The following is a 24,372-nucleotide window of genomic DNA, read 5'->3' as shown; positions in this document are numbered from 1 at the left end:
AGGAATATTCATAATTCTTCCGCTGCTTTCTGGCTTTGACGGTGGCAGCCGAGTTCGCGAAATTCCCGCGAAGCGAGCGACAAAAAGAATTCTCTAACGGAGATAACTTCGTGGAAGAAGCTCCCTTTGGAAAGGGAAGAACCATCCCTCTTTGGACGGCTTACTGGCAGAGGAAAAAGGGGAGCTTGTAGTTGGTGTAATATGGGGACGATATTCTTGAAGATAATGGGACGGGCACTGGAATGCAGTCGAATGTTGTGTGAAGAAATAAGGGTGGGATTTTATATTTCGGTGGCCTGCGTGGTAACGTAATTTAGTGGTAGAGAGTGTCTCGAGAGGTTTTTAATAAATCCTTGCCAGTTCGTAGAATTCGTCAAGCTGAACGTGTCAATACCACACTGTTGGGGACGTGTAATCAATAGTGCACAAAAGATTAACAATGAAGCCTGTCCCTGGTGCCTTGCTTTCTTGAAAATTTGAATATTTGACAGCTTAAAAGTTCAACAAATGAGAAGTTTTAATATTGACCGTGTGGAAATGATTAAATTTCTATATTTCAATACCCAAATGCTTGAAGATCTGTGGATTTGAAACTCTAAGATCACAAGTATTGTTTTTCGTGTTTACCAAGATCTTTATTAGTATCGTTTCTGTTTACGGTATTATCGCTAAAAATGCATCTGGTTATTATTACAAACCATGACGATCCAGTTAAGAAGGAAATTCAATTATCACGACAACGGTTGTGGTGGGAAAGAGAGATCCAATGGTGCAGTGGCATGCAGTTTTACGAATGCGGCCGAAAGTGCAACGAACCTGCAGCACTCCTGCAGCCGCGTATACCGACCGACGGGACCGACGACCCGATCGATCGAGACCACTCGATTACCGGTGCAGACGAACTTCTTCTAGGTATGCTAATCACTGTTTAGGGGCGTTTCTATTTAAAATGTGTCGATCCCCGTGGAATGCCATAATACGCTAAAGTATGCTAAAAGAGAACAGAAGAAAGCAACTCCTATGTGGGAAATGAGTTTAAATACACCACGCATTTCTATAAGGATTGATAGAACGAATGCAAATTTAGAACTCCTGTTTCTTCTCTTACGCTACGAAACTGCATTTTCAACGATCCATAGAGAAGCTGTATCTTCAAACAGAAATTCACGACACAATAAAAAAGAAGCAGATAAATTAATTGAATTAAACTTCGACCAGAAAGTTGACTACCCAGAATAATGAAATTAATTAAGCCTGCAGGCGCTATGGATCAAGAAGACTCTAAACTACTTTCGTTTCTACAGGGAAACCACTCTTCAAACTTGCTTTTCTAAACTTATACCGCCAAACCACCTGACAATTATTTTCATGGTACAAACACTACTATGGTATGATAAACTTTGTCATCAACAATTTATGTATTACTGTATTTTAATTTACAACTTTACTTCAATGTCTATTAACGAAGCACCGTGCACTCATTTCGTAAAAGAATGAACACAGGTCTTCAAAGCTACGTTTGAGTATATTATCACGTCATTCTCGAGCATCTGTCTATTATCTTATTTTAACGAGTACCACAGCTGTAGCATGAATAGGAAGAACGTCTACTGGATGACTACGAAAAGGATTAAAAATTTAAATGCTGAGCCGCCTTTGCTCGCCCGTTTTCCGGTCTGCAGAAAACGCCACGTAACAAGGTTGTGGCTACAATCCAGTAAATTGCTGATGCTCCTCATAGTTGAATGTTTTACACAACTCCATACACGTGTAAGTACGAGCTTTTAATAGTAGTTAGTCTCTGAACGTTGAATTCGACATGAATATAATCACTGAATAATTCAGTGGCACGATTTCTCGATGCAACGAAAAATATCTACATTAATTGTAAAGACGCGAAAAAAAGAGATAAAGTTTCAGAATCGTCGATTGGAAAACTAAACTTTTCTCGTTGCCTGTGAACAGATATTCTCTTGCGCCGGATAGAATCGCAGACATTTAAAACGTAACGGGAAATCGATGTCAAATGCAACATTTAATCACAGAAATGAGTCATCTGTGCCGGCATGAAAACCGTGCAGTGGATAAAAAGCGAAAAACGCTGGATAAAAATAAAGTCCACGTTGTGTTTTTGCAGGACACTTTCTGTTGCATTTTAGACAGTTCTTCTTATACAAAGTCAATAAATTCATCCAATGTAGGTGAAAATATCTACCGTAACAATTACAATACACAAAGGTAATTCTTTACAGTATTATGCACAAAGCAGTATTGAAATGTAATCCATACATTGCGATGCGTTGATACTAAATACGTGGGAAATCATCGATACCTTAAAATATCGAATAAAATTAATATATCCCATGGAGCCACTGAGGGATTATAATTCGCTTCATTAAAATGTTGATATCAACATTTCATGACCATGACCAACTCCCTAGCGTGTGCAACATCGAATCTTATTATTCGTGACCGCAATTATGCCGCAACGAATTTGGATAAGGTCGTTCGATAAACAGGTTTATATAAGTGCTCATAAATATGGAGAGCGAAAACGTTTGCTTAACCGCGTTTCGGCTGTGAAATTTTACGAGTAACAAAATTATATAAAAAAATTAGTAGATCATCAAAATCTAGTTTAGAAAAAATTCAGAGAAATTTCTGCACCAAGAATTCTATTATTTATATTAATATTAATAATAGAACAAGAGAAGAATCATTTCGATTCATCATTAAAGAAGCTTTAAACAAGTTTCTGTGCTCGTCAGTTACCCTGACAATCCAAAAGTCGACTATTCTGACACGCCTTACAATACTCGTGCAATAAAATGAGTAGTAACGGACTACCAAGAACGGACCACTCTAGCACATCAATTATTCATGAGGATCAAAGAATTCCAATCTCGTAACTTTTGTGAATTAGCCACACGAGGATTCGCGCAAATTTTCTGCAATTTCGCTATCTAACACTCGCAGTATATAGTCTTTTGTAAAAGTATCACAATCGACCATCGAATCATAAATAATTCAGTACTGCAGTTTATAGTACAGATATTACAGAATATCATGAAAAAATTAATTTAGCGCAGAAAATAATTGTGTAGATACACAAACGTGATATCATACACGAAGTTAATGAAGATTCTAATTGCTGCACGCTCGAAAATTCCGTTGCTCTGGTCGACTTCTATCAAACGGTGAATCCAATTCTGATTAATCAGATATCGACAGCACAGATACACAAAGACGAAAGCGGCTGACGAATTTTTTCCGTTTCTAATCAGCTGCTTCTGATGCGTATATAACTAACATCAGCTACCTTGACACACTGGCACAAATGTAAGCAGAGGTAGACTGCTCCGGGCTGACCCAGTTTTGATATCCTCCACTTACCGGTCCCTCTTTCGCTATTCCGCATATGTTGCCCTTGCACCTTTGCCTCTGGAAGGACACAGCGCACGTTTCCGCGTCTATAGTAAAAAATATGCGCCCTTCCACGTGATAGAAAAATAATATACTGAAATCACGATTCAATTTAAAAAATAACTTCCACGAAGAGAGGATTGGAAGACTCGAAACGTCTTAATCGCTTAAGTAATTTAAAGAGCTCCTTATAATTTAATTACTTGAGGAATAATTAAATTCCTCTGGCAAAGAAATCCTTCGTCTCAATGTTATTCTTTATTTCTCCTCAAGATGCGCAGACAGTCTCGGTAACAAGAGTTCAAGGATTCTAAAGGGAAGAAAAAGCAAAGGAATTGCTTGAACACGTTTGTTGCTACGTTGAAAATAGACCTCAGGGAACTTTACGTTCTCAGAGTTTTGCACGCTTTGCATCGGGACACTAAGCGTTCGTGCCGTTTAGAGGATAAATACAGCAGGAGGCGCTCCGTTTCAGATTTCCTAGTAAACAGAAGATTGCATCGCGTCGTGAACGTAGCCCCAGGGTCCAATTAATTAATCAAGCCTTCTAAGCAATGGATGATCTTTCAATCGCTGCGAATATATTCAGCGCGAATATGTCTTCAGCTAGCGTCGTTCGATATCTGTTGCTTCGAACAGGACCTTGACGGACTCGAAAGTGGATCGATAGATCTTTGAGAGGCCGATTGAATGTAAGTACGGTTCCTAAAGTAACTTCGTGACCCCGTTTTTTCCTTCGCTCCGCCGAGAGAGGGAAAAAGAGACTAGCCCCTGAATGAATGTACTCGAGAATCAGAGAATCTCTTTCTCGTTCGCTGCAGCCCCGGGCTAAAATCTTACACGCCACTAATTGCTACCATTGTCTCTGATGGAAAAGAGCGAAGCACCAAACCATCAACCTGCATCTAACACCCCCTACTTTCTTGCTGAATTTTATCCTGCTCGTCCATCCGCGAGGTTTTCCTCTGTCGAAACTCGTAAGTACCCGTTTGATGCGAGTGCCAGTTCTGCAGCCAGCCTCAGACAGAAGATACCAGTGGAACACGTGTGCATCGTGATACGAGATGACAAATTGTCCCCTTCGATTCTTGCTTGAAGGGGTTGGAAATGCTTGGATACTCTGAAGAAATTTGTGGCTCTTTCAGTTTCTTGCTTCCCAACTGAAGTATCTGCTGAAGCAAACAACTCTGATGGGATTTAATTTCTCTTCGCTGGAATCCTTTGACAAGCTTCAGCTTTGCTTGTCAAAAAAAAAGAATAAGGGGATCGTGTTTCTCTTCAATTTAGCAAGCAACGGATCGAATGCATGGGATTATTGGAAAGAGATGGGACGTTCCAAAGAATCGATACAAAGTCGTTGCTCGATAACATCTCCATCGTGTATCGTATTCTGTACCTGATCCCATGCATACAACGCGACAATCTTTCCATTCCGTGTATCTCGTTTTCCGGAAAATTGAAGCGCGACGCGTTCCTCCCCTGCGTGCTATCTTCCTTAAGTAAAACGATAATGGTCAGAATGCTTTTCCACGAGCGTAACGTCAGCCGAGACTATAACGGACACCGAGGAAACCTTTTCCTTTCCCTATTACCATTCAATTCACGGTGCTTCTTTTTTAACGCAATATGACCGTTGCTCTCCCCTCTTCCCTCTTTCATCCCCCTTTCCTTTAAACCAAGACTCTATAGACGAATCTTTTCTTCATCGTGTACTCTCATTTTAATGTCATCCGATATACGCTACTTCAATTTTCTCCCCTTGATACCTTCCCTTTTTATCATTTCTTATTACCTCTTCATTACGTTCCGATGGCTCTTAAAGATACTCGAAGATCCTTTCGCCGACTAATAACCTGATTATTAACCTTTTTAAATTGTGATGATAGTAACATTACTCTGTACTCATAGTTGAAAATTCTACCATTATTTAACGACTAGGTAAGAAAACAACAAACAGCCTGGGTAGACTATTTCTAATGAGAGAGCAGTGAAATGTAATCGTAATCGTAATATAAAACGTAGTAGTATTAATAAGAGAATAATGGGGTTAAAGGAGAATCTACGTCAATTCTTATTTGTTGAAAATAGTCTTGACAGCATCGTATTTATAAATACCGCGTGTGTACGGTTTGCCTGGGAGTTAGAGGGTATATATCCCGTTCCACTTCAAAAGCGGATTGCTTCTTTGAAGGGAAAACCGTCCGGATTGCTGATGTTCGTTGAATGCCCGTCGAAGTATCTGAGCAAAGTTCACCGACTCTACTGGCTTGGCCTATTTTTTCAGACACACGCTGGGGGTACGCTTCCTTCCACCCCCAGCTATCCACCCTTCTCCCTACCAACCCCTATCCCCTCCGCCTTTTTTTTTTTTTAAAGAAGCTGAGTGCACGACTACACACCTAGGCTAAGCCGTGAGTACTCTGTGTCAAAACGTTCGAGATAAGAGGAGTAGCATTATCCTGCGCAGCAAGGGTGAACGAATCTGCACACTTTCGAATAAAAATATGGTATCTTTGACCAAGATAAAAAGAGAAGGCGGTACGTTGACTTTCTCCCTGAAAGATTGCAAATATTAAGGAAGGTCAGCAGATATGGGCATTTTGAGGAACCGATACGAAAGGGGAACTGGCTCGATGAAAAGGTACCAATGAATGTACAGCGGTACATTCAGCTCTTTCGAGTCTGACCATAGAACCAATCCTAAACGCTTTCTATGTGGCTGTGCTATAATCAGGATGGAACTTCGAAAATACTCAGTGTGGACCTACTGGAATAGGTGTATTAGCTATTATATAATTACAAATGAAATTTCTAATATTCAAATATACAAAAATTCAAATATTCAAATATTTAAATATTCAAATATTCAAATATTCAAATATTCAAATATTCAAATATTCAAATATTCAAATATTCAAATATCCAAATATTCAAATATTCAAATATTCAAGTATTCAAAAATTCAAAACTTTAATTCTTCAGTACCTATTTATACTAATCTATATTAACAGAAAACACCCAGTATATCGTTACTATAATTAACGTCAACCATCTTCGAAAAGAATTTATTTATTCAAAATCAAAGAAGAACCCCAACGAAACAATTCATCATTAAATATTTCCAGTGGATCATGTTCGAAGCACGTTCCCCATCAGACTACCTCTGCGACGTTAAGGACTGTTGTCTAAGGGTTCTCCAGCCTTCTTTGGTCTAGCGACTATGTACTTATCCATCCATGCATATGTATGCCTCTACATAACGCATATACATATTCGTAACAGAGGTCGGTTCGACCGAGGTCGTATATACGTACGTTCACATCAGGGTGGATCACGTATATGAGGTGCACACATCGACAAGAGACAACCACGTCGAGAGACGAGATTAGGGACCCTCCACGACGTAACCAGAGATGAAACCGCAGGGAATGGGCGTTCTAATTTCGCGGGTGGGGATTCTTACGAATCTTGAAAATCCTTTCGCGTCGCCAGCAAAGGCACAAAGAAACTTTCCGACGGTGGAGATTTTATCGTTCGATACTGCTTCGTTAACTTCTATCGACATTTCCGGCTACCATTCACCCTACCACTTTTTCACGAATTCTGCCAAGTAGTTTGTATTACTTTTAAAAGTTTGACTGCGATAATGGCACTAACCATTCCCGATGGAACAATTTTTTTAACAATTAAGCATTATTAGAAATCAAAATCTAAGAATCAGTGAAGAATCTTAGCTTCTTAGAAGCTAAGATACTAGAAAATACTAAGAATCAATTCATTAATGTTTTCCTTCAAAACTTGGACGTTATTTGGGTTGGCGATGCGCAAGTTTCGGCTCGAATGGAGGCAGTAGCAACGCCCAAGCTTCAAAGTTACTTGATACGTAACGACAGATTGCAAGCATAAGATTTCACACGCTAGGGCTTATCGATGTAGACAGAGGGAAATCGAAACGCGTGTTCGTCGAATCGGACGAACGCACGCCACGGGTATCCGTAAGGATCGTTAATCCTCGGGTAATCTTGGTTCTGTAACTGTAATCGGATCATGCTCTCCATGGATTTACTCTGTGTGTTTCAGGCTGCCGAGAATCATGGATTGGACACTCACCGATCTTGTGGTGGTTTTGGTCATTGTCGTCGTGGCTTGCGCCGCCCTGGCTCTCTACAAAAGGTGATTGCATCAGCATTTTAATGATCCCGTATAGCTGCTGCCACCCTACTCCTTGATAACGTTATAATCTCCTTATATCCTTTTGCGTTCGTGTATGATCCTGAAAAAAAGAGTAATATCATTCGCACTCTTTCAATTGTACACTTTTATCAATTCCTGGCTAAAAAATTATTTCAATCTTTTCTGTGCTTGAAGAAATATAACCCTTTCAGTAGAAGATTTATTTGATATTTCTCCGGCATGTTTTTGAATAACAATTAATAATATATTAATTAATATATAAAATATTTAAGGATGAGTAAAATTGGAGGAAGATTTTTTTCATTCGCTGAGGCTTGAGTTTGAATAATAAATAACATCTTATAGCTACCTCAAGACTTGTCAGACTAATACTAATTATAGTCACTGAATCAGGTGATGAGTCGATAAGGACGATAACCGTATCGCGGAATTGTAGCTGTGCAAGTCGAGGTCGACAACCTAGGAATCATCGAACACTACCTCGTTGACCCCGGAATCTGAGAACCCGATTAGATCGATCTTATCCTGAAAATTTACAACTATGAGCTCTGAATTTCGTGCGAGATTAAAGCTACCGTCTTCCTTTTAATAGCGCACCTCTGAGTATGAAAACGAGGACTCGTAATTTTCGACTAAGTTCCCAAGATTGTTTCAAACCCGAGAGCTTCGTAGAACTATCAACTAATGAGAATTAATTCGTAAAATCCGAAATGTCGCGATAATACGCGATGTCTATCGGATATGTAACAGCAACAGCCAAACAAGAAAGTTCGCAAACATTCCCAACTGTTGTGCATTTAGTCGAGCTTTTGTACCCCGGTATTTTCTCGCATTACATAACAGTGCACTCCTGAAGACTGGTAAACGCTACACGTGCAACAGGTTAAAGGGTCATTCAGCCACCAATTGTATCAGAGACTTCTTATCTGCCCTTTTCTGTGCCTGGGTTTATTCTTCTTCGAGTAGCAGCGAGACTGTTCCTTCCAACGACTCGACCCACGCCGAAGAAAATATCAAAAGCATCTGCGAGCGATGATCGTTGGCAGATTCGTTAAACTTTCCCAAGAACGACGACTCAGTTCGCGAGACTGTAATAATCATAATTGCGAGTCGATATTCTCGGTTCAAGCAGTGAACTCGACCTTTCGATAGGAAGCACGAACATTGGAAGGCAACGTCGTTTTACCTTTTTACAAGGCAATAACATCGTGAGGAATACGTTCAGTGCACCTTTTCACCTTTCAAATTCCTGTTTTTTATTCGTGCTAAAAAGCACAGAAGTTTCGATTTAGGTGTCGCTGAAAAAACTGAAGGCAATATTGAACAAGAATCCCATGGAAGTATCGTTAAACATCATCGTTTAGATTGCCCTGACCCACATATGAATCATAAGTCTATAAACATGGTAAACTATTCATTTACGAGTATTTGGTAGATATATGAAATAGTCGATTGTTAAAATGACTTCTTCTCAAATTTTAATTAACCATTAATTTTTATTGCATTCATAGAACGTCATTATTGTTCTTGACTGGACCAGTTTTATACATCTTTAAACGACACACGATTTACCAGCTTTCTAACGGAAGCCCGCGTAGGATATTGCGTAGGATGTCGAGTCAACGTTGCATTAAATGCAGATAGTGTGAATTAGAATTTATAACAGAACTTTATCGAGCGTCACCACCTAATAATGGACTATGAAATAAACATAGTTCGACGATGGGTCCTAAAAGTTGAGGCAACACACGTTCTAAGTCCCCTGGTTCACAAGGGACCAGTTAAATGACTGTTGGACGTATATGCAGCGAAATTTTATTTCTCCCTTTTAATGCAACGCTTACTAAAATTGATTTTCCCTGTGACCCCTTTGACAAGCACGCATCTCTCTCTATTTGCTTAATAATAGCATACTCCCGCGTGCTTGCGAGCACACCATTAGTTTCCCATTGGCCGAGCGCTCCATGGGACCAAACACCTTTCCACTATAGCGTCGAACAAGGGAAAAAAGAGGACGGAGATACATATTCAGACGATGACACGTTTTATTGTACAGGGTGCTCCAGAGCTGTGAGTCTTACCAAAATGATGTGAAATAAATATTAATATAAGTGTACCAAATACTTGTCATGAGACACGCTATTCGATAGACTGAACCTTTTGGTTTTTTAAGCAGGAGTTGCACAATGTAATATACACCTTTTGATGGAAATATAAAAATTTGAACTTTCGAATATTTAAAAATTTGAAAATTTAAACGCTCAGTTTGTCAATGGAGACCTCACATTACCAGCAAGTAGAACTCAAGTTTCAAACCCACGTATCTTTATAAAGTACCGTCAACCCATGACCTTCACTTCTGAAACAGCCAATACATGCACAAAATTTCGCACGCGCTCGATTGATCAAGCACTGGGCGCTCCAGCTCTTATTAAATATCAATATTTTCAGCGATCGAGCGGAGTGACCCAGTAATCTAATTTCCGCGACTGTTGTCCCGAAAGTTCCTCTGTATAAACGCGATTATCGACCGCAGCATCTAACGTAACAGCTGGCAGCGTCTGAAAGCCGTACCCTAATGACGTTTTTGTGCGTGATGTCCCGTCAGGTACTGCATCGGCTGGCAATGGAGCACACGAAACGTTTGGAACGTCTGCGAGGAGTGGCGGCAAAGGCTGTCCTGGTTGTGGGCACCGCGGGAGGAGAAGGTATACCATGAAATGAAAATCTTGCAGGAACGTTACCGTGTCGCTATCGTTGCGTTATATGGATTTCCAGGTCGGTTTGGTGAAAGCACAACATCCGACGGCACAGACAATCCCCGGTTTGTATCGACAACCTGGAAACGCGTCTCAGCATCTGCTTCATAGCGACAGCGACCTCCGACTCGATGCCCAAGGAGCTTTTACCAGGTATGTGTATATTCCAACAATGAAATTCACCTAATCTGCATACTTGCTAACTCTTTAAAGTCGTTCTTACCGAGGGTAAGTAAAACTTTTGAGAAACATTTTGAAGCAATTGTAAACTGAATAATCCTGAGGTTAAGCTTTTCTCCTTTTTTTTTTTTAAATATTAGTGTGAGAATTGTTGTTACGATTGAATATTTAATACCATTCCACTAGAAAGGCGATTCATGACATTATGCATTAGTGATACCTACTTCAAAGAAGAAATAGGAGGCCGTGAAAGGTTCCTTTACTGATTAAATTGTTAAAAAGTTTCATTAGGGAGTGATCAAAGTATTACGCGTTAGCTTTGTACGAGTAAAGAACAGTGTCAAAGTATTGGCACGGTATTGGCAATTTCGTGATCGGCGCCTACGCTCGGTGCCACTATAATAACATTTTTCGAACGAGCACTCAGAATAATGGAGTGAAACCATTAATGGCTCGACTCGAATGCTGCTCGCAATTAAGTAACGCTAGGGTTGGTGCAGGCAATAGGATCTAATGGTTCGTCATTGTTGGTACATTTTTTTTATTCCAACATCATTGCAAACAGTTTGGGGGACCGTGGTTAATATGGAACTCGTTATCAAGCGATTGTTAAGGTACACAACGCGGTAAGAGTGAATCAATTCAACTGTATAGATCGCAACTATATTTATAACAACAATTATGCGGCCTTTTTGCTGTAAGCACGCGACGTCCGCTCCAGCGACCAATCGATACTTAATATTTAATATAGCGAGGGTCGAAAGCTTGCAAAATTGACCAGACGGTTACACACGAAACTGAATTCATGTTTTGGAGCCTAAACGGTATACGTTGGTTTAATATTTAATAAATGGAACATTTGACTTCGCATGTGCACGCCAAATTAGACGCAAATTTACGGCTCGAGTGAAGCTACACTGTTAAAAACGACTGTGTAGCCTGTACATATTTCAAACGTTGAAGGCCACCTGCTACGAAGTAATTAACGGAAATTATTCGGAAAAAGCTCAGACCAACGAATACAAACGAAAAAAATCTGCAATTATTAACAGAAAAGTGGAACTACGAATTCTCATTTTATGGTATGCCTTCAGTGAATCAATTTAATGTCAATCAATTGAATTCTCATTCATTACTTTCACTATATTTGTAAGGAAAAAGTAGTCCTCAAAGTGTCAAAGAAGAAAACCTAGAACACACGCCAGAAATTCTTTTCTAACGCAAGCCCTTTACTATTTGCAGATTCGAGTCGGTGGACAGAGACCTCCATCCACCTCTGGGTACCACCGCCAGCACAATACCACCGCAGCCTTTGAGACCAGCACCTCAACCAAGGCCAATTGCTCGTCCAAGGCCGTCGCCACTTCAACCCTCAAGCACCGTAGACTACCTGAGAATGCAAGAGACTGATCCAGGTCCACTAACTCCGCCACCATCGTTGCAGAGGGGACAAAGATCGACAGGGCCCTCAGTCTTCCTCTTCCAAAGTGAATCAAAGATGAAGAACTATGGACACCATAAACCATCGAACGATCATGGTCCATTCAGGTTCGAAGAGGAAACTACGAAGTCTGTGTCAGAGAGCATCCAAATGACACCATATGGAACACAGAATCACGTGGACGCGAGGCTGAGGTACGAGCTCGAGGAGGAGCGAAGAAAAGGGAATAGACACAACCCTTACAGACAGTTCGAAGTCGAATCGACCAGGATCAGATACGGTGTCCATGGCGCGCCCATATCCACGCTGGATGGCAAAGACGACGAAGATGGTAACACCAGCTACGGCAGTTACGACATAATCCAGAGTCACATGATACGGCAGCATGTCAGGAATGATTCGAGAGGCTCTCCCAGCAGTTTCGGCATGACGAATTCCTCGAATGCCGGCAGCCAGACCGTCATGGGATCGATATACGGGCCCGAGGCGCTGTCTAAGATGCTTCAGAGCACTCAGAGCCTCGGCAACGACCTCGATCACAAGAGCAACGAGATGCAGAGCATCGAGATGACTCCCTTCAGAAGTTCCAGCTTTCAGGACGACATCGGCTCGTCCTACTTGTTCAGGGAGTCTCAAGGCTTGCAGAAGGTCTCACAGTACATCCAGAGCCTGCCCGATCTTCCTATTTACGATACAATGAACGAGCTATCGTTGATCCAGGATCAGAATCACGTGTTGTACGATGACACGATCCCGGAGGCCATAAACGCAATGAAAATTAGCAGCGAGTCGGCCTCCAGTCCTGTGCCGCCGCCACCTGCGCCGCCTGACCCACCCAAAGATGTGCCAAAAAAAAATGGACTGACCACTGGCGAGAGGATATTCAACGCTTTGAGACTAGTCACTTCGCAGAGTTACATCGACGCGTCGGAATTTTGCAAGTACGTTCGCGATCGCTAAATTGCAGATTTTTATACAAACTTAGACTTCATATACACAACTTGAAAACATAGAACTTTTTTGTACACTTAAATATTTTGTAAACTCTCTAACACCCACAGTTTAGTGATTATTTTTTGAAAATCGAATTTATCTTGATATGCTTCTGTGTATTAATATCTTCAACTGTTTTGTATCATTATAGTTCGGTCCTTTCTTCGGCACAGCAAGTCCAGCGTTTCACGTTTCCGACGAGATCTCAGTCGTTAGTAGAAGACGGCACTACTGGCCAGCTGCAAGACGACGTCCAAGATCTCTATGGAGAGAATGATCCTGATGTAACAGGTCCTGACGATTCGAGACGTAGCTCTGACCTCTACAGTCCTGAGCTCAATTTCGAAGCCCAGAGAACTGCGCAAGAGGTAGATACTCATCGCTATTATTATGTAAATTTATTGATTGCTATTACTATCGTCCTGCTTCCATAGGTATACAATAGTTTACAAGACCCTCCATCGTCGCCGTTATTACTGAAGGATCACATGAATCATCAAGTGATCTACATGAATGACCCTAGCTTCACGAGAACCTCTGAGGTATGGAATCTCTACGACTAATCGAATACTAACTTGAATCTAATGGAAACGAATTTTCAGGATATTTTTAACAGTATCGAACAGAGCAGGAAAAGCATGGAAAGGCTAAATGGCATTCACGAACTCAACGAGCTCGATGACACTGACTCGTTGAGGTAGGCATACAGTGTGCATCGTTACCATCGATTTTATCTATCACGACAGGGTTAATACGTTAATCGATCGCTTCGTTTTGTAGCAAGCGAAACAATCAGGAATTCTATGCTGCGTTGGAGGAGGTGCAGCTGCATCGAAAATTGTCTCAGGTACAAAATAACTTTTTAGAAGTCTTCATTCACTTTCTACATTTTTGAAAAGCCTATACGAAGAATAATTTAATCGACAGAGTTTGGAGGACGCATTCATCACAAGTTATACTACGAACGAATTCAATGAGATCAGCCCTGGAAGTCGCCGTGGGTCCCAAGGTCCAGAACCAGAACCTCCGCCGGATGAGCTGAACTTGAAGAGAGCAATAAGTTGCGAAAGCGTGTGCTCTGACACCAGCTTGGTGTTAAACGAACTCGAAGAAGCACCTATCGTGGGTCATCTCTGTGTCGGCGTTGAATATGATAGATGGATTGGTCGTGGGGCTGACAGCAAGAGTGACCTGGCAGTCAGCGTCCTGGAAGCCAGAGATCTCATCGCTCCTGATGGTCAACCTGCTCAAGACACGTTTGCTAGGTTTGTTGTAAACTCATTATTATATTCACTATACAGTGGAACCTCGATTAACACTAAAAGGATTGGATAGGTCAAAATAGCCCATTTACAACTTTTCTAAAATGAGTTTTTAAACATTCAGAATGTATAAATACATATAGATAAAAAGAATTATAATAGTGAATAAGAATGATCATAAGAAATTTTTAAGATAAGTAAAATACAAAGGTATACAGTTGACTTAAAATTACATAAGTTTACTTTTCGATAGAGAGATACTTTGGACTTTCTAGTTTTAACCAGGTCTTTACTGTTCCAGAGTATGCGTGCTACCTGACAGACAAATGGACGTGAAAACTAGGCTGTACAGAGGAAGCCCTTCACCTAGCTATCAGGAAAAGTTCCTGTTTCCCTTGGATGGTGCTCCTACGGGTAGGACACTCCTAGTTGAGGTGAGTCCTAACAAAGATATCTAATGTAATACATCGAGGTTTTGGCATTTAATTGTAATAATTTATGCATCGAATTTCTAAGGTGTTTTGTGTCGATGCCAGTATGGGTGAGGCGATCTTACTTGGGGAAGCTACCCTGAGACTAGGGCCCGCGCCAATGGCGCCAGCTACTACTTGGTTACCAATCATAGCATCAACCTTGCCATCGCCTCGATTGGGAGAACTGATGTTCTCCCTGAGCTACTTGCCAACAGCTGAAAGGCTAACCCTAGTCGTTGTAAAAGCTAAAAACTTGCGAGGCGCTGGCAGTGTAGTTGGAGACTTCTTTGTTAAGGTAGTCTACTTCAAAATTTTATTTTAAAATTAAGAATATTATATCAGATATTACATTGAGGATTTTTCATGTTACGAAGGTTTACTTGCTGCAACAAGGTCAGAAGGTGCAGAAGAAGAGAACATCCATAAAGAGAGGAGAAAACAGCCCGATTTTCAATGAGGCGATGATCTTTAATGTACCCACACACAAGCTACAGGTTCTTATAATCCTCTCCTTTTTATATAAAACAAGATATATTAGGTCATTTAATAAGGACCGTCATAACTTTTTGTAGAAATAATTTTGAGAAGCATTACTTATTAGAAGACCTTATATTAATATTTATAAAGAGACACCAATTTCTCTATCCATTCACAGGACATCCAGCTAAGGCTAGTCGTGATGGAAATAAGCGGTGAATTTAAAACCGAAGGCACGAATTCAAAACCATACTCCGTCGGACATGTCATCGTCGGTTCGACGGCGGCAGAAAGAGCACTTGAACATTGGAGGCAGATGATGACTGCCCTGAGACATCCAGTCGCCATGTGGCATCCGCTCAGAAAGTGAGGCTAGCAAGAGGAACATGATCGACCATAGAAACGAGAATCCCATGGTGGATTCTCGACAAGTGTCCACGGAGAACGGTAAAGTCATCAGATCTTGCGCGTAATTATAGTTCTCATTGATCGTACCGCAAAAGGAAACATGAAGTTTCAGCCATTATGTTCGCCGCCATTACGAATGAAACCATATCGTTTCGTGAACCACAGGGTGCTGATACGTTTAAGGCCTCAAAGTAAACTCGACAGATTTTCTATTGACGTTACGATTACTAAGTAAGTATTTCTCTGTGTCTAATGACGTCTATGTTTGACCGTTCTCCTCTACGTGTAAGAGAGCAACCACCACTATGCGTGCAGCCCACGCTGAGTGGTAGAAACAGATGATCGAACAGCATACAGATCCATCGGATCGTATCGTTTCCAACAGTATAAATTTCAATGTCAGACTCGTATCTTGTTGTACGTGTGCTAAATTGATATTGCGCATATGTTGTTTCATTTAACTATAAGACTCGAAACGACAGCTCCGTGAATGAGCCCCTTTGGCACGTTTATCCCAAGCGAACTTAACGAGCGAGCCCTCTGGCAAAGGGCAGAATCACCTGGCAGGTTAACAAACATGTGGTCAATGCGGCACACGGAGCTGGAATCAATCATTTCAGACTGATATATCGATATCAAAGTCATCAGGTCAGGCACAAATCGTCGCTGACTCGAAACGAGTCTGCATCGTCGTTCACTTCGCGTATCCCTCCGCGAGGAAGGTTCGAACGGACTTTGTGGCGACTGCAAGGTTCCCCATACATGAGGCTCAAATGTTTATATTAATATTTTATATATTATACGGCCGGCGAACGTCAGGGCCAAGGAGGATAGTCGTTCTGTCCTTTATTCGTTTCATCCGTTGCCAACGAATTGGGTGAATTGCGTACGAAACCAACGAGAAGCGGAGAGAATCGAGCGCGTCGATACTGCAAATTCGGAAACGTTTAAACCACCTTTAGTTTATTGCTTTTCTCGTTTGCCAAACAATAATACAGGCGGTAACGTGTTACAAGAATTTTAGATGTGTCGATCTTAGTCGAACCTTCCTTACGTACATAGAAATTGTATTAACAAAATATTCTATGTGTGACGTATCAATACGTAAGCTAAAGAGTGTATAAAATGATATATTACTTTAAGCGGGTGCAGAGGTGCGCGATTGTAGTTACATTTCCAAGAAATATGTAGCGAAAATATTCGCATGTAGCACGTGAATCTCCTCAGGTGTAAAAATTAAAAAATTGAACTATTAGAAAATTTTGATATTTGATCTGCTTTGTAAGCGTCGCACTTAGGAAGATCTCGTAAGAGAAGTAAAATAATCTGTTCCGTGTATAACCGATGTAAAACATGTAACTATAATCGAACATCTCTGTGTCCCTTTCAATGAGCTCGTTTAACGTTTAATACCCGTAACCTCCATTAGCTAAACATCAAGTGGTCATCGAAGTTGCTCACTTTCGCTTGCCTTGCGATTTTCGTTCTCCCTTTATTCCGACATATCGATTGAACCTCGTTGGTCGTTCCTCGAGCCACGAGTTGCAGAAGAAGAAGGGAGGAAAAGTGGAACTAGGAACCGATGCGACAATTCGCCGCGATTCGAGGACCCATTGCGAGGTCGATGAACTTATGGACGATAGAAGCTCTAGTTCAGGGTTTTCTGGAGATGTAAACGTTGTTGTTCCCAATGGACTGTTAATGTTTGTACAGAGTTTATTAACGACGTACACGACGTGCAGAGCATTCTCTTCGACACGTGGACGATCGATCTCGATCCCCAATTGTGTTCTTCTCCCTCTTACCGCTATCGATCGTTCTTTGATCTCTCGGCGTGTTTCTTCCACCTCCTTGTCACGATCTGCCTTTTCCAACCATCGTTTCGTCACTTCTCGGCGTCGACATCGTCGACCTTCGCTACTTCCTCCTGTTCCGAGACAGTACTTGACGCTCGACCGAATTCTACACAATCTTTAAACAGTATAGGGTCGATGCAAAACTGCTGCCGATTATTTGTGATGCGAGGTAGAGTTTTACGATGAAATTATTGCGTCGACTTTTCGATCCTGAAGTTTGCTCGACTGCGATTCCGTTGGGCGTTCGAGATCACTGTGGTGGTTCGTTACAGAAAGCGATGACGCGGTTATCACTGATAATTAAAGTACAGCGTCATCTGAGACGAATTACAGAACTTTGTTTTAAATTGGAATTTACTTTTAATTTCTTTTCAGCTTGGAAAAACTTCCTGAGTCGTTTCTCAGTTTGTACTACTTGTAAAATTCGTTCCATCTGATGAATAAACTTCAGCAATTTGTAGAGTTTCTTTTTATTATTGTTATCTAATTATTGAACGATGAATTTTCTTTTTATTTTAGAATTTAAAATAATATAGTCCTGTTTGGATTGACGAATCTCACATTGATCACGTCCAACGGTATCATTGGTGCAAACCGAATGAATTAGATAGCCTTTCGGACCTCATAGCCTATTCTATACCTATAAATTTTGTACCTCTTCGTACACGATTACAAAACTTAACAAATTAAATAAATCCTTCGTATTCAGGCAACACACAGAAGCGCATACACGCATACACAGGCACACATGCGTATGCACATACGCATCACACGTGTATATATACATGTACATCTATACATATATTATAGATACCATTATGAGAGAATTTTACACTCTATACTATACACTTTTTGTCATAAATGCCGACTATTTGAATCCATACTTATGAACTTATTCAGGTCTTTTCTATCGCCAACTTACTATGGGACTAATATCGCTGAATTCTCATTAACTCCGTAAATATATTTGTAAAATTTATCCATCGTGAACGATATTATATCTCTGCATCGTTTCGGGCAAAGTGATCCGCGAGAACGGTGGAGATTAAACGTTTGTTTCTGCAGCCTTTTGAAAACCAATTTTTAAAAAAGAAACCCTTCTCCTTATTTTCAATAGAACATTCTCCTCACTTCTCTTGTCTTCTTTTTCGACACATTTCCTATTACATCTTCCATTATTAAAATTCTTCACTTGTTCCAAACAAAAATTCAAAAGTAGAAAATCCTTTTCCTTCTTCTACTTCCTCATCACTGCAATCACTTTTCTCATATCTATCCTTTCCAGAAGAATTCCTTGCTTGTAAATGTATCCACCATTCGAAATTCCAAAAAAATTCAGAGTCCCCATAGTAAAGCAGTTATCAATAGAGAAAAAAAAAATTAAAGTCTTAGACAGACTGTTTCTAGGAGTAAACTCCTCAAGCGATTAATCGAGCCGCCCCCGCGTCCCACTTTGCGTCCACGAAACCGTACGTAGTACGTATGTATAATCTGTATACATGTAAGTCGGATTACCATTTAACACTGTTGTACATCAGCACAAAACTGATCTTTTATTCTTAATACTTACTCGGCGAGCACTCGAACGCGCGCGCGTGTCGCGTGTCCGCGCTCGCGCGCGCATACGTTACAATACATACTAAGTTTACTGTTAAACTAGAATATATATTATATATTATGTACGACGCAGAACAAACAGACAGGGAGAGAACAACATTGAAGACGTTCAATAGCTTGCTTCTCGTTTACCAGAATTTAGTTTTGTCAGAGGCTAGCTATAGACAATGTTAAGAGAAACAGAGAAAGAGAGAAAGTGAGAGAGTGAGAGAGAGAGAGAGAGAGAGAAAGAAAGAGTTAGGGAAGAGAAAGAGAATCAGAGAGAAAGAGGGAGAGAAAGTGTAGAAGAATGAGAGTGTATGCATGGGAGAGAAAAAATAGGGGCATAAGAGAGGCAAGTGGATAGGAGAGAATGGAGGAATGAGAGGGAGCGTACAGAATGCGATAAAAAGGGTAGTGTGAGAGATAGTGAGAAAGGAAGTTAGGAAAAAGAGAAAACAAGGAGAAAAGAGTGATGATGACAATAATATTGCTAAGCGATTCGTACCACAAGTAGCGCAGTTGATAACTGATACCCACTATCAGTGGATGAGGAACACACGAATGTACATATACACTTTGTTCTGTTAACAGCCGCTACCTTTTTAATCTGTGTTTATGTTTTATTATAAAATTGCTTGCATTCAATAACTTGTGTTTTGTATTCAATTTGTACAGAGTGTTTGACGACAGGGGTGAGGAATTTCAAGGGATGATTCTACATGCAACAATAAGAGGAAAATAAAGATAGATGAAATTGCGTTTGGGGCTTCGTTTCTAAATTATTAATTGAGCAAATGTCCGAAATACGCATGAAATGTGTCTGACTCGGGACTTATTCTACTGACTGCGTTGTGTCTGACCTGAACAGTACACATCGCCAGTAGAACAAGTCCTAAGTCAGACATTCCTTGCGTATTTTAGTCGTCTCATCGACGATGAATAATTCAGAAACGAGACCCCAAACACAATTTTGTCCTTCTTTATTTTCGTCTCTTTTTAGCACGTAGAATCACGCCTTAACATTTCTGACACCTGTGGTTGAACACTCTCACCCCGTACATCGCACTATCGCGAACTAAATCTAACGTAGATCTCTATCAGAATTAAACGAGAATAAAAAAATGATTGTTGATTACCAGTTCAGAGATTCGTACAATTACGAAGCCTTATCATTTATGATCGTGGACAAGTTGTGGGACGAATCGCTGCGCGTAGCCGTTGCATGAGTGTATGATTCATACGAAAAAAGTACTATAAAGTTTAAATTGTTTTATATTTTTGTTACGCCTCTCTGTGATATAATAAGGGCACATTCACCTCACCCTGTATATGCATTAATCTTTGTATCTTATTGATTAAGGTGGAAACTTTTTGAAGAATAATCCTTGCCAAGCCCTTTCTAATTACATTTCGGGTCATGCTCGTGCGTACCGTCTGATTGTTAATGAGAAATCAAATCGAGGGGACTTTCAAACGATCGCAACCTACTCGCAACAGTCGGAGACACTATTCTACTTAACGGACTTAAGGGAATTGTTAAAGCGTTTATACACTGTACGGGCTGAGTCCTTTGAAACAACTACGTGAGATAGTCGATGAGGAATGTTATTCTCTAACAATCGATAGAAGCTTTAAAAGAATGTTTTAAACGATCCTATTGTTATAAAGAGAGTACCAGTTTGAAAAGATTGTTCGAGAAGTTGGAAGTATTTATACATCGTTGATGAAAGTATGAATGTTAAGAAATTAAGTTTTGTTTTTCTCTTTTGTAATGGTAAAATAGCAAAACTTATATGGTTTGTTCGCGAGCAGAGATCATAAGGAAGATTTTTCAGGGTATATGATCTATTTCTAACAGTAGTTTTAATCGACTCAGTCTAACAACTACTTTTTTCTAAGAAAAAAAGGGGAAAAGCTGTAAGGGTAATTTATCTATACACCATTGAATAGTTGGATTCACCATGTGTGTACTTTTGCTCCTCAGTTTCATGATCTCGATGTTATATGTCTATTTAAAAGTATTAGATTTATTGAATGGAAGAACTACATGGAAAATTTGTCTAGATTTAAATAATTGATTTTAGCAATAGTAACATATCCCTTAAGATAAGGTACGTTCGAGCTTATGCTTGTGAAAAGTATAAACGTGTATCTCGTTACACATTACATTGTACTGTAATTAATTATAAACCGGAAGGAAAGAAAAGAGAAAAGATGAACCTTAACATTAAAACTGTGAAAAGAAATATATTACAAATGAGAAATGTTAATCACTATACAATCGTGTAATTAAATACACGGAGGATCACATACTATTAACTATACATGATCATTGTTAATCATGGTTGCGGTTCCATTTACACGACTCGTTCACTGAAATAAATTCGAAACAAATATATTTGAAGTAACAACCCACTGCTTTCCAATTCGTAATTAAAAAAAATTCCCAACCCATTTCTCTCCTTCGTAATTAAAAAACTTTTAAACCCCTTTCGCAGAAAAATTCACGTAAACTAGTACACTTAAAACGACATCTTTAATATCTTTACGGAACTATAGTATCCCGATAAAAATTAATTTCAGGTTTTCTTTGCATTTACACATAAGTTTATCTAATTGTAAGGCGTAACATTTTATTACAAAAGAAAGACAACGATCATTGACATATTTTAAACTTCAATCTTTTGTAATCTCTAATTCTTATCAAATAACATGGCTCAAACCCATAGTTTGAAATAAAATGCGCGCCATTTGTAACGTACAATCCAATTTAATTTCGCAACTACGAACGAGGAATAAAATTTCATTCAAATGAATTCTTATATCAATAATACCAGAAAAGTATCATCTATAAATACATTTTCGAACTTCATTCGTTATATGAAATAATAGTTTATAACCTTGCAACTACTTAATACCAATATAATTTTATAAAGAAATAATTTAAATTACCTTGTTATAAAGAAGAAATTTCGTTTTCCACATCTGCGATTGTAACATGAACGGCAATTGTAAGGCTGCAGGAAACCGAATAAATGGATTTATGTCACAAAAATGCATAAATACACTTTTTTCACTCGTTTCATTAGCACTTTTGAAAAACGTGATGCGAGCAAACGCAGCGCCCTCTATTCGCCTTTGGTAAAGTGTGGTACACAATCGCTATTAAGGCGAATACATATAGATCGTGCAAAAGTCGAAGGACATCTCGCGGTCGGAATACACACGCTAAGATTGATGGTAGACCCACCCAAAATTTGTGTAAATTATTTTCCAAGAGTTTAGGTTCTGCCTTAACCTCTACGAACGATGAACAGATTTGAATACCTTGAATCTCATCTTCATCCAAATGAAATTTATGTTAGACGTGATATTGGCGTGCGATTATATGATGGTGACGTGAAGGTACGCATAATTGATTGTGACATTTGAGCAAAATAAAACATAACCTCTCATTCATTGACAGACACACTTTGAAGATGGTGAACTAGTACTTACCAGTCATAGAATTCTTTGGGGAAAACCCGGTGATATCACAAGAGGTCATACATGTCTGTCATTGTTTCTTCACCATGTTATCTTCTTCGAAGAGGAAACCCCTGGTCCATTTTCTTTTGGACGTAGCAAGAAAATCATTATGCACCTCTCAGAACCTAGAACTGGTATATTCTTTTCGTATAAATTTATATATAAAGTCAAAGAAATTTAATAGTATATTTAATTCTTTTAGATAAAAGACCTGGTCCATTGGATATTAGCATGTATAATTATGTCAAACTATCATTTAAAGAAGGTCTAGATCCAAATTTTATTGTACATTTATCTGACACTATTATAAGAAGAACATGGGAGTTAGCACCCATTATGCCTGTAATTCACGCCAATTCTAATACGCAACACAGTGAAAGCAATGCCAAACCACTTCCACGGATAAAACCACGAACTGGTATCATAGGCATAGAAAGAAGTCTCCAAGAACAGCAGAAAGCAACTGATGAAAGTATATCAATGGCATTTCAAGATCTCAGGAAGCTTATGGAAATGGCTAAAGACATGGTTTCCATTTCAAAAACCATCTCTGCAAAAATAAGGGTGACTCTCAACAGTTATTTTGTCAAATTGGCATTCATAATCAAAGACCATTGCAGGAGAGGCAAGGGGACATCACAGAGGATGAAACAGTCAGATTTAAGTCATACTTAATGAGTCTCGGCATTGACGACCCTGTTACACGAGATGCATACAAAAGCAGTAATGAATATTTCAAGCAGTTGGCAAAACAGCTGGCAGATATTTTAGAAGAGCCAATTCAAGTTAATATATTTGTTAAATCATTTCAGATAGGATACATATAAGATAATATAATGAATGTTACTTTGCAGGAAGTTGGAGGAATGATGACATTAACCGACGTTTATTGTCGTGTAAATAGAGCCAGGGGCTTAGAACTTTTGTCACCAGAAGACTTGCTAAACGCCAGTAGACAATTAGCACCTTTAGGTTTACCTATAGTATTAAGAGTCTTTGACAGTGGAGTTATGATTCTCCAATGTCGATCTCAAGATGATAATGCTATAGCTGATGTGATAGCTGATTTGGTAAGCATTTTATTTGAATAAATTTTATTCAGAATTTAATTTTGCTGTTTTTATTGCAGATAAGAGAGAAAGGATCGTTAACAGCAGAAGAACTCGCACAATCAGAAGGTATATCAGTGCTCTTGGCCCGCGAAAGATTACTAGTCACAGAAAAGAGAGGAAAAGCATGCAGAGATGATACAATTGAAGCATTAAGGTTCTATCCCAATTTATTTTTGGAAAGAGACGATTAACACGCGTTTACTTGCTATCATTTAAATGTAAAAACACGCTGAATTTTTAATAGACATATTTTGTCCGTGATATATAACTCGTTACTTCAACTTTATATATTTTTGTGCCTTTACACAACGCATACGTAAAACGATCTTAAAGAGTAAATATTTCACAAAATGCAATTCGTTGATCTAAAAATAAAAATTTGTTATCCTTGCTTAAAATTTATTTTTTGTAATCCTCAAGCTTATTAACGAATAACGAGGGAAATTTTTAAATTTATACATCACGAATGCATATAGTGATTATTCCATAATTGTGGAATTCGGGAAACTGTAACTATTATATGCTCTGTATATGAATACATGATTATGTATGTAAACATTTGTAAATAAATATTTTATATCTATACGTACGTATTATTCAATTTATTCAGAAAATGAAGAAAGGAAATCGACATTTACATCTTTTCCAATCTAGTGCAGAAATAACT

The 24,372-nt window shown here is 39.3% G+C and overlaps 2 protein-coding genes across 2 annotated transcripts in view; both read left to right on the top strand.

The window, feature by feature from the left end:
- LOC143180768 (uncharacterized) overlaps nt 1-19,320 on the top strand; it is a 67,525-nt gene extending 48,205 nt beyond the window's left edge. Inside the window, exons 2-14 of the mRNA XM_076380726.1 lie at nt 7,504-7,596; nt 10,226-10,325; nt 10,396-10,529; nt 11,799-12,938; nt 13,142-13,358; nt 13,425-13,532; nt 13,593-13,687; nt 13,771-13,837; nt 13,918-14,255; nt 14,554-14,686; nt 14,769-15,020; nt 15,100-15,219; nt 15,381-19,320. Of these exons, the coding sequence (XP_076236841.1) occupies nt 7,517-7,596; nt 10,226-10,325; nt 10,396-10,529; nt 11,799-12,938; nt 13,142-13,358; nt 13,425-13,532; nt 13,593-13,687; nt 13,771-13,837; nt 13,918-14,255; nt 14,554-14,686; nt 14,769-15,020; nt 15,100-15,219; nt 15,381-15,572 (2,976 nt within the window). The 5' untranslated portion in view covers nt 7,504-7,516 and the 3' untranslated portion in view covers nt 15,573-19,320. The remainder of the gene's footprint in view (nt 1-7,503; nt 7,597-10,225; nt 10,326-10,395; nt 10,530-11,798; nt 12,939-13,141; nt 13,359-13,424; nt 13,533-13,592; nt 13,688-13,770; nt 13,838-13,917; nt 14,256-14,553; nt 14,687-14,768; nt 15,021-15,099; nt 15,220-15,380) is intronic.
- A 2,977-nt stretch (nt 19,321-22,297) lies between these two features.
- Nucleotides 22,298-24,244, top strand: Vps36 (vacuolar protein sorting 36). Its single transcript, XM_076380206.1, has 6 exons — nt 22,298-22,470; nt 22,532-22,727; nt 22,796-23,157; nt 23,214-23,378; nt 23,448-23,663; nt 23,723-24,244. Exons 1-6 carry the CDS (start codon nt 22,375-22,377, stop codon nt 23,894-23,896), a joined length of 1,209 nt encoding a protein of 402 aa, XP_076236321.1. The 5' UTR covers nt 22,298-22,374; the 3' UTR covers nt 23,897-24,244.
- Nucleotides 24,245-24,372: the final 128 nt, after the last annotated feature.

The sequence above is a fragment of the Calliopsis andreniformis genome, chromosome 6 (genome assembly GCF_051401765.1).
Source record: "Calliopsis andreniformis isolate RMS-2024a chromosome 6, iyCalAndr_principal, whole genome shotgun sequence".
NCBI lineage: Eukaryota > Metazoa > Arthropoda > Insecta > Hymenoptera > Andrenidae > Calliopsis > Calliopsis andreniformis.
This window is presented reverse-complemented; position numbering and strand designations above follow the sequence as displayed.

Excerpts from the sequence above, each read along its gene's own strand:
- Vps36 (XM_076380206.1), top strand. The coding sequence starts at position 22,375 with ATGAACAGATTTGAATACCTTGAATCTCATCTTCATCCAAATGAAATT. Across the intron at positions 23,158-23,213 it reads CCATCTCTGCAAAAATAAGG|GAGAGGCAAGGGGACATCAC; the intron begins GTGACTCTCAAC and ends AGACCATTGCAG. Across the intron at positions 23,664-23,722 it reads CTGATGTGATAGCTGATTTG|ATAAGAGAGAAAGGATCGTT; the intron begins GTAAGCATTTTA and ends TTTTTATTGCAG.